This window comes from Syngnathoides biaculeatus, chromosome 18 (assembly GCF_019802595.1).
Source record: "Syngnathoides biaculeatus isolate LvHL_M chromosome 18, ASM1980259v1, whole genome shotgun sequence".
NCBI lineage: Eukaryota > Metazoa > Chordata > Actinopteri > Syngnathiformes > Syngnathidae > Syngnathoides > Syngnathoides biaculeatus.
Window position 1 is genome coordinate 2,398,615 of NC_084657.1, and position 10,159 is coordinate 2,408,773.

The 10,159-nt window shown below is 41.4% G+C and overlaps 1 protein-coding gene across 2 annotated transcripts in view; it reads left to right on the forward strand.

Annotated features, from left to right (window-relative positions):
* Positions 1-6,748, forward strand: part of dscama (Down syndrome cell adhesion molecule a) — a 98,338-nt gene extending 91,590 nt beyond the window's left edge. The window contains exons 26-32 of one of the 2 annotated variants that reach the window (XM_061804060.1): positions 1,649-1,825; positions 1,917-1,947; positions 2,020-2,135; positions 2,249-2,407; positions 3,490-3,687; positions 3,830-4,132; positions 5,113-6,748. In XM_061804060.1, the coding sequence (XP_061660044.1) occupies positions 1,649-1,825; positions 1,917-1,947; positions 2,020-2,135; positions 2,249-2,407; positions 3,490-3,687; positions 3,830-4,132; positions 5,113-5,492 (1,364 nt within the window). In that variant the 3' untranslated portion in view covers positions 5,493-6,748. The remainder of the gene's footprint in view (positions 1-1,648; positions 1,826-1,916; positions 1,948-2,019; positions 2,136-2,248; positions 2,408-3,489; positions 3,688-3,829; positions 4,133-5,112) is intronic. The other variant, XM_061804061.1, reaches the window with a different exon arrangement.
* The last annotated feature ends 3,411 nt before the right edge of the window (positions 6,749-10,159 follow it).

The window sequence follows — 10,159 nt, forward strand, 5'->3', positions numbered from 1 at the left end:
TCTTTTAACATCTGTTCAGATGAAAGTTCGTAATAGTACAGACGGAAACAGCGTCATAAAAATCATGTGAATAACGCAAGTTAGGTGTTGTCCTTCAAAGTATGCGGATGTATATGATCCTAACTACTCATTTACCCCAGTTTATGTGATTGTATTTATACAATCGTGAAAAAAGGTAAAGCTTTATTAGTTACAACATGTTCACAAATTTATACGTATTCATTCGTCTCAGAAATAATACCATTTATGTTGCTGTCTGCTATTGTGTGAATTCAGAATGGATGCTCGAGTCTAGTTAAGACCGCAAATCCCTCTGGTGTATTGCAGCTACATAGTAAGCCTCTCTCCTGTGGTATTAATAGTAAAGACAGCTTGAGTGACAAAGGAGGACTTTTTAGAAATGACAAAAAAAAAAAAAAAAAAAGAACTGAAGACATGAAAATGTCTTTTTGTTTTGGAAAAAGCATATTAAGCAAAGGAGAAAAGTCCTACAGTGAATAAAATAAGTATTTGAACACCCTGCTATATTGCAAGTTCTCCAACTTAGAAATCAAGGGGGGTTCTGAAATTTTCATGGTAGCCGCATGTCCACTGTGAGAAAGATAATCTGAAAAGAAAAATCCAGATATCACAATGTACGATTTTTTAACAATTTATTTGTGTGATACAGCTGCAAATAAGTATTTGAACACCTGAGAAAACCAAAGTTAATATTTGATACAGTAGCCTTTGTTTGCAATTTCTGAGGTCAAACGTTTCCTGTAGTTGTTCACCAGATTTGCACACACTGCAGGAGGGATTTTGGCCCACTCCTCCACACACATCTTCTCTAGATCAGACAGGTTTCGGGGAAGTCACTGATAAACACGGAGTTTGAGCTCCCTCCAAAGATTTTCTATTGGGTTTAGGTCTGGAGACTGGCTCGGCCACTCCAGAACCTTGATATGCTTCTTACGGAGCCACTCCTTGGTTTTCCTGGCTGTGTGCTTTGGGTCATTGTCATGTTGAAAGACCCGGCCATGACCCATCTTCAAAGCTCTGACTGAGGGCAAGAGGTTGTTCCCCAAAATCTCACAATACATGGCGCCGGTCATCCTCTCTTTAATACAGCGCAGTTGCAGAAAAATACCCCCAAAGCATGATGGTTCCACCCCCGTGCTTCACAGTAGGGATGGTGTTCTTGGGATGGAACTCATCATTCGTCTTCCTCCAAACACAGTTAGTGGAATTATGACCAAAATGTGACCTTGAATGGCTTTAAAAAAAAAAAAAAAAAAGTTGCCAAATCAAAGTCTAAATCCAACTGAGATGCTGTGGTGTGACCGTAAATTTTGAGGTTTTGAGTTTTTTTTTCTGTGCCTTAGTAAATTAAATTGTAATTTGAAAACTGCATTTTGTATGTCCTTGGGTTGTCTCTTCATGATATTATAATTGGTTTGATGATTTGAAAGTTTTCGGTGTGATAGACAAAAAAGACAGAAATCAGGAAGGAGGCAAATACTTTTTCACAGAAGCCTATTTCTCTTTACTTTAGTATTTCTCTAAGTCACACTGCTTCCATTACATGTTGATGTTAGATTATTTTTTTTTTTTTCTCAATCGAGTTTGATTTCAGTCAGTCAATGTGATAGCATGACCACTTTCGCAGGCACCATAGCCCCTCTGGTGAAGGCACCCAATGTGAGTGAAGACACCTCTGGAGGTGGCGAAGGTATGAAGATGATGGTGACCATTTCTTGTGTGCTGGTGGGAATTGTTGTCATCTTCATCGGCCTGCTGGTACTGAGGAGAAGAAGGCGTGAGCAGAGGTTAAAGAGACTACGAGGTGAGATGGGAGCAGCTACCGTTGTTTTCTCTGACCCTTTCGCCATCTTCACATAGCACATGAAGCATTTTATGTTCATTTTGTTTCTTAGATGCAAAAAGTTTGGCTGAGATGCTCATGAGGTAAGAGTCTTGCGATGGAATCGTTGCACTTAACGAAGGGCTCGTTGTGAAGGAATTATTTATGCTTCCTAGTAAAAATACACGTCCAGCAGAGCCAGTCAATAAACAGCAGCAAACACTTCGAATGCACATCGACATTCCCAGAGCTCAGCTTCTAATTGAGGAGAGGGACACCATGGAGACTGTCGGTAAGCACATCACGAAGAAACCACTGCTCAAATGCTTGCCCTTGCCATTGTTACCGCTCAGGAGCAAATATGACTATTGAGTTTTTGAGCTTGCCCTTGTTATTGCTCTGCAGACGACAGGTCCACTGTGTTATTGACTGATAACGACTTTGGAGAAACACAGAAACAGAAGTCATCCACAGTCACCCACACAGTTCACTACCAATCCCTCTCCCAAGCCACCGGTCCTTTGGTAGATGTGTCTGATGCCAGACCAGGAACCAGTAAGTCCAGTACGGAAACCTTTTTTTTACTTCATTAACTATACAATTTGCTGGATTTCTGTTAGAGGCCATCATTCATCTTGTGGATTGTTTTTAATGAGTGGGGAATCATTTTTGCAGTCATGCAAAGTGGACTACGGTTGGGACAAAATGTATCACGATATAATGTATCATTATTTCCAAAGTAAAGCAAATGTATTTAGTAGTGCATTTCATGGACGAGGTAATAACTCCATTTCTAATTATATAAGATGAAGATTACACATAAACATCAGATATAAATATTGGTTTTGGTGTCCAACTACAGTACACGCACTTGTGCCCTTAATCTTGGTTTTGTCACGTCCCATCGGAACGAGAGTAGCACCCAAATGCAGGACTCGGAAGATGCAAGGTAGTTCAAGGAGACACGTTTATTATATGCAGAGGTAGGGGATCGAGCAGGCAGTCCGGCGCAGCAGCGGTAGTTGGGGCGTCGGGCGAAGAGAGCAGATGAGCGGACAGGCAGGAGTCGGTACACAGGGGAACAATCAACGCAGGCAGAAGTATCAAAGGAGTCAGGCTTACGGGGTTGGTCGGAGAACGGACGAAGGTCGGTACACACGGGTTCGATCAGGGATACCGGAGCACACGAACGGGACATGAAGATCAGACGAACTGGCGCCGGCCAGTCGTCATCGCGGTCATATAAATCCACAGCATAATCAGGCTGCATGAGGCGCAGGTGTGCCCCTTCCAGTCAGCGCAACCGCGGACACCCCCCCATCCCAGGCTGGAGCGGCAGGATCATGACAGGTTTTCCACTTTCAGGATGATGTAAACCTTCAAATTTGCTTGCAAGGTCAATACTGTGTTTCAAAACATGCAAAACGAGCCCATTTTTTTTTTTTTTAAATTAAATTACATTCTGTTAATTCTGTTTTGGTGGTGAGTCCATAAAGAGTCAAACCAAGGACTGATTATCAAGTTTTGTATATTTTTAAAACAAACAATATGCTTGAAACGTTGAATACCGATTTGCGCTAATGATTAAAAGTAATTGTACTGAAGCGATGGGATTGAGGATTGCTCGTCTCTTGCTCCAATCTTAGACCCGACTGCCCGCCGCACAGCCAAAGCCGGGCCGGCTGCTCGGAACCGCTACGCCAGTCAATGGACCCTGAACCGCCCGCATCCTCCAGTCTCCTCCCACACGCTAAGCACTGACTGGAGGCTGCCCACTCCAAGAGTTGCAGGCTCTGTGGACAAGGAGAGTGACAGCTACAGTGTCAGTCCATCTCAGGATACTGGTCAGCAGCTTTTTTTATGCATAAACTGTCATTAACATCACCATCGTCATTGCATTTTCTGTTGTCTTTAACACCCTTCACCAATACCCTACCACTGACCCTGTACACTAATATCCTCCGCTAACGTCGGGCCCATATGTAGACCGCGCTCGCAGCAGTATGGTGTCAACGGAGAGTGCTTCTTCAACTTACGAGGAGCTTGCCAGAGCCTATGAGCACGCCAAGATGGAGGAGCAGCTGCGCCACGCCAAGTTCACCATCACCGAATGCTTCATCTCCGATACCTCCTCGGAGCAAATGACCGCTGGCACCAACGACTACACCGACAGCCTCACGTCCAGCACGCCGTCCGAGTCAGGCATCTGCCGCTTCACTGCTTCCCCGCCCAAGCCTCAGGATGTCAGCAGGGTCATGAACATGGCCGTGCCTAAGGCCCACAGACCGGGTGAGGCAACCGCTGCCAGAACCCCAAGTCGGCATCCTCACTTATCATTGGCACATGCTAACATTTTTCATTCCCTGACAACACTAACACCTTGAACACCTCAAATATCCCAAATGTCAACTTTTAATTGGATACTGTGGAAGCCAGCAATAAGTCCTACATGATGGTTCTCATGAATGTTTCATTGTCCATTGGTCAGTTTGATAAACCACCTGACACTGCACCCTAATGGCCTTTGCAACTTTCCACATTTGCCTCAACTTGATTTAAAGTTATCCACTACACATCCTTGATCTATTCTTTATTGATGACCATTAATTATGAAAAACTAAAGTTGTCTAAAAGTAAAAGTGACAGTGATAAAGTGGTAAAATCAAATGTGGATTAATTAATCAATGAATGATTGAATGAATCATTAATTCATGAAAGCTTTCCCTGTTGCGCTGTCTAAGATCTGGATACTTATAGTAAACCCTCGCATAGTTGTTCAAAATTCACTGTGTGGATCTTTTTTGGAGGGTGGGGGGTGGGGGCTTCTCGCAGAAAACTCACCTATTCGCTGTCATCTGGGGGCATCTCAGTGCCAAGGAAACAATTTGAAGTGAGTTCAAGAACTTCATTAAAACCAGGAGTTCTCAAACCTTCACCTTAATAACTACTTAGCTGTTCAAGTACCACCATCATCATGATGAATATTAAAGTACTGTAACATAATGGACCAAAATCCTCATCAAAACAATCTAGAGGTTTTATTCCCAAAAATTATATGCAATATTTTTGCCATCCACTGTAACCTCATGCAATTTGAACATTAACACTGTTTCTTAAATTGCTTAATAATCAGCTTCTGACAGGAATCCGACAGTTCTGTAAGTACTAAAATAGCTGACAAGAAGAGAACAGAGAACTTATCTTTGGGAATTTGTGATTGTATTCATTTATTTTTGTGTCAGGCCTTATTTGTAGGTCTTGTGTTGCAGGCGGCGAGTTGGTTCACCTTCCTCCTTACTTGCGCATGGACTTCCTGTTAAACCGAGGCATGTCCTGCTCAGGGTCATCCAGGGGGACAGCGAGCGGGGAGAGAGCGGCCATGGGCCAGGCGTGTCTGGAACCCCAGAAGAGTCGCTCACTGAAGCGGCCCTCTCGCATGGCGCCACCGACGCCTACGGAGGCCCCTCAGGCCAGCAGGGACCCAGCGGCCCAGTGGCAGCCCGGCTCAGCCGCCACGCTCCCCCACAGAGAAGGCTCAGAGCTGGCCCAGGCCGCCAAGCTCAGCACCTCCCAGGAGTCCCTGCTGGACTCACGAGGACATCTGAAACAGAGCAGCAATCCCTACGCAAAGTCCTACACACTGGTATAACAGCAGGGGGCTCTTGGACGGGACTAGAACTCACTCTAACACTGGACTTAACACTCAAGTGCAGTAAACTGACTCACCACACAGTTCTGTATATACTGTAAGTCTGGGCCCTCCAAGGGTGCGGTCACTTTTACTAATCTCCTTTTATTTATTTTAGAACTTCCTTTCATCAATTCTTTGTCATTTTTTTTGTTTCCATTTTTTTTTTTTTTTCCACTTGAAAAAAAAATTCACTCATCAGAAATGACTGCATCAAGAATGCTGCCAAACGAAATGAATAACGGGGGAACATGATTTACTCTTGATTATTCTTTGTTCTTTATAATTGATGAGTGATTATTAATTGTTAGTTGACATCTATTAATAATCATTAAAATGGCTTACTATGGCAACAATGTTTTCTTAATAACTTGGACATATTTTTAAAATGTTTTTTTTTTTTTTTTTTCTGAAAATGGAAGATGAGGATGAGAAGTCATTTTTTTCCTATGGAATATCACTGAATGAAACTTGGAACAAAAGAAATTGCCACCCGTTCACTTTTCAGCTGCTGTCAAATTGTTACTTTTTTGGAAGAAAAACAAATCTATTTCCTATGGATGCATGGGGACTGACCAATTGAAAGACTGAGAATTACCATCATAGCCGGCTGGACAGCCCGGCCGAGCATTTGTCACACTTATGAAATGATCCAATGTGAAGATTTATTATTCTTATTACTATAAATATATATATAAAAAAAAAGAAGTCACTTTTATTTGTGGATATTACAGGGAAAAATTGATTTGGTTAATAAAGTCTTTAGTCTGTTTGCACATATCTTGTTTGAATTAGGAAATGGCGTCTCTGTCGATCTTTCTGTGTCCCATTCTCCAATGGTGCAATATGAAAAATGAAAAAGAAAGTTTATGAAATCTATGGCTATATACTGTACTGTAATGATGACAAACAATTATGTTGTGAGTGTACTGGACACATTCCAGCTATGTCAGGTAGTTTGCCACCGCTTGTGTGCCAGGGTGCTGAGCGGTAGTAGGCTAGAACACGGCGGGTTTCCGCAACTACTAGTTGGCACTTCACAGCGCCCCAACTCGATTGTGTCCAAATAGTAGATTCCCCTTCTCTCAGTGCACTAGGAAGAGTCCGCAGGGCTCTCGCTCTCCTCGGTAGATCTATTGTTGCTGCATTGCAGTGATGCTCCTTTACAGGAGAGGGGAAAAAAAATGAGACAATCCAGCAGATCCCACCCATTCAAAACAAACAAACATATATATATATATATATATATATATATATATATATATATATATATATATATAGTATTTGGGAAGTAGCGGGAAAATAATATAATAGGAAAATGGTATTTTGTTTGTTTTCTTTTGTGGGCTACCCTGGCGCATTTTTGACTTTATGTTTATACATATATATTTTTTTTTTTTTTTTTGCTGAAGCGAGAAGAATCTTGGTCATTCTTCTGCGAGGTCACTCTGTCGGTTTCTTCGATTCGTTTTATCCCTCACTGTGTCAGTTATGATGTTTCGTTTTTAACAACAAGCAATGTCACATTTTATTTTTTAACATCGGTGCGCACCGCGGTGGCACTGGAATAAAGATAAACTAACACAAAATTCTAAAGTGCTGAATAAAATGGCTGTTCCCCAATGTGTCCTGGCATGAATGGTAATGGTCATGACGATGGTGCTTTATTGGAGGTGAGTGAAGCTCGAACTAGACTGGAGATGTCTCAGTCCCGATGCACTGAATCTGATGGTGAGTCGTGGGGCATCTTCAGCTGTGGATCACGAATACGCCTGCAGGTGGCAGTGGTGCCCTCCACCTTTCACTTTTCCTCGTCCGCAACCACAGTTAATTCTGCTGTAGGCCGGCGTTACATTTAGAGATTTCTACTTTTACACGTTATGACGAGAACAAAACTGGCCAGTATTCTTTTTAGTCATTCTATATTATTGCTTCACTGCTATTTGATTTGTCCTCTCTCTCTCTCTCTCTCTAGTGACCCAAAGGCTTCCAGAAGTCTCACCAGTAGCCTGGTAGCAATTTTGAACAACAAATCCATACCTGTCAACTTGTACGGTTTAGCCGTAGTTCATATGGATTTTGTGGCGAATCTTACGTATACGGCCGTATATCACATATCATACGGATTCTGAAAATTTCCATTTGCTTTTGCGCAGAATGGCGTTGGTTTACTTGAGGGAAAACCCAAAGCTGGGGAATTCCAAACGTGGCCTGCATCAAAGATTTTTATCGCAGCAGGCATGATGTTGAGTGGAGCGGCAAACGTTGATTTAGAGTAGCAAAATATCTTAATTTCCGGTAATTTTCCAGTAAGTCCTTGGCCCGGATCGAGCACCACCGAGCCAGACACCTCACCACGGGAAACATGGAGGCTGCGGCCAGTGACGCTGACCTATCGAGATAGGAGCTATACGGCGATATCACTTGACTGCAACAAAAAGTGAGTGTCAATTTTTATCTTGACTTTGATCATTTGTGGCTCAAATTAATTTGACTTAGCTCGTAGCTAATGTAGCATGCATGCTCACTAGTTAGCCGCCTGGGCCTCATTACAAATCCACGGGATTATTGTAGTTGATATTGTGGCTCTCTTGCTAGCATTCTAGCTCACTGTCATGTTTTTATAACAGCTAAAAATAATATAATTGAATGCTGTGTTTTCACCACAAGGGTGTCAAGATAGACGTTCCATTACTAAGATTGAGAATGGCTTCATAGGAACACTAGCTAATGTCAGTGAGTTCATCCATAGCTTATTGTTAGCCTTATCATACAGATCAGCTCTTTCCTTATTCACTAAAAATAAGGAATTGATCATCGGCATTCTGTAATCTTTCAAAACATTTTTCTTTCCCATCACTGCTTCTCTCTGGTGAATCTCTCTTACAAATATCTGAGATATTGGAGCCTGGCTTTTTGATCATTCTACTCAGTAGAATTAGACATTAACTTCTGATATTAGCATTATGGAGAGCTACACTAAAAATCATTGAAAATCTTTGTGGGTTTTTTTTTCCCTCCGTTTTTTTGACATACTATTTGCTTTGGTATGTTATAAGGATTTTTTGCTCCCTACAAGGATTTTTTTGGTAGTTTATACGGGTTGGGGCTCTTAAATGTTGACAGGGATGCAAATCAAACAACAGATTCGCTTGTATTCCATGGTTTTTACATCTCATCTTTACATCTGCATCTGATAGGTACCATACATTTGGCCAAATAGATTCTTACAGATTGAATTAAAAAACACTAAAGTGAACAAGACATAATACTTACTTGCAAATCGGTTTTTGGTAATAACTGGATCAACCAACAATAACGAGAAACTTTTGCATAAATCTTTTGATACCTTTTTTTTTTACTTTCACCGCAGTCTTTAAGGTGTTGTATGTCAGGTTTTGTTCCCTCTTTTCTTTTTTTAGCATATCAAATACATTCTCTATAGGGTTTAGTTTTGGAGAGAATGTACACATACATGTACAGTACATGGTTCCTGGTCATGGAAAAGTTCAATCATTCTTTTCTGTTCTTGAATGTTACCTGGGGTTTTTCTTTTATTTTTTACCTCGTTTGCTGAGACTGAGCTATCAAAATTTTGTTTGCTGTCATTTAAAAAAAAAAAAAAATCACGACAGATAGTATTACAAATTATTTCCAAGATACGAATGCTAGCGGGAAGAGGCTCAGTGGTTAGAGCGCTGGTTTTGTAAACCAGGGGTTGTGGGTTCGTATCCCACTGGGGCCTCAACTCCCTGAGAAGGGTTGTGTCAGGAAGGGCATCCGGCATAAAAATTGTGCCAAACATATATGTGTGTTCATCCGAGATGACACGCTGTGGCGACCCCGAAAGGGACAAGCCGAAAGAAACACACGCGCACACACACCTGCCTCCTGCCCGTTGACAGCTGGGTTTGGCTCCAGCACTCCCACGACCCTTGTGAGGGTAATTGGCTAAAAACAATCGATGGATGAATGGATATCAGAATGCCCTATTAAAACACAAAGCGCAATACAAAATCAATTTGAACTTTTTCAGCATTTTTTTTTTTAATTTGTGTTAATTTCTGTTTTGGGGTGTATGTGAAGTTACATGCCTAATGTGTGTGTGACCAGTATACATACTACAAATGAGTTAACCTTTAAATCATGATGGAACAGCATCAAACACCCGCAGCGGGGGAAACAAATCATATTCAACATCAGATCACACACACATCAAAAAGAACCATGTCAACAAGATCTACTTACAAGTGGGAAACATCAATTAGAATGAAAAACATTGTCCATTTTGCATGAAAGCACACAGCCAGAGAGATGTGACACTAAGCATCCAAAAATATTTTGATTGTTGTGCATTAGTGCTGATGATATCATGAATCTAATGAAAATGGAAGTCTGAAAAAGGTTTGTGGAGTTATGTTTCCCTGATTTCAAACAATCCACCCTTTTGGTGATTTAGGACAAAATCGAAACCGGTTTATAATTACATGTGTGCATTACATCGATAGCTTCATGGAGAGCTACAATGTAATCTTGCAAAAACACACAATCCCCTAAAAGGAAAAATAACAGCACAATTATAGGAATGTTTGAAATACTACATGTACAGTTTAGTCACATGGTAATTT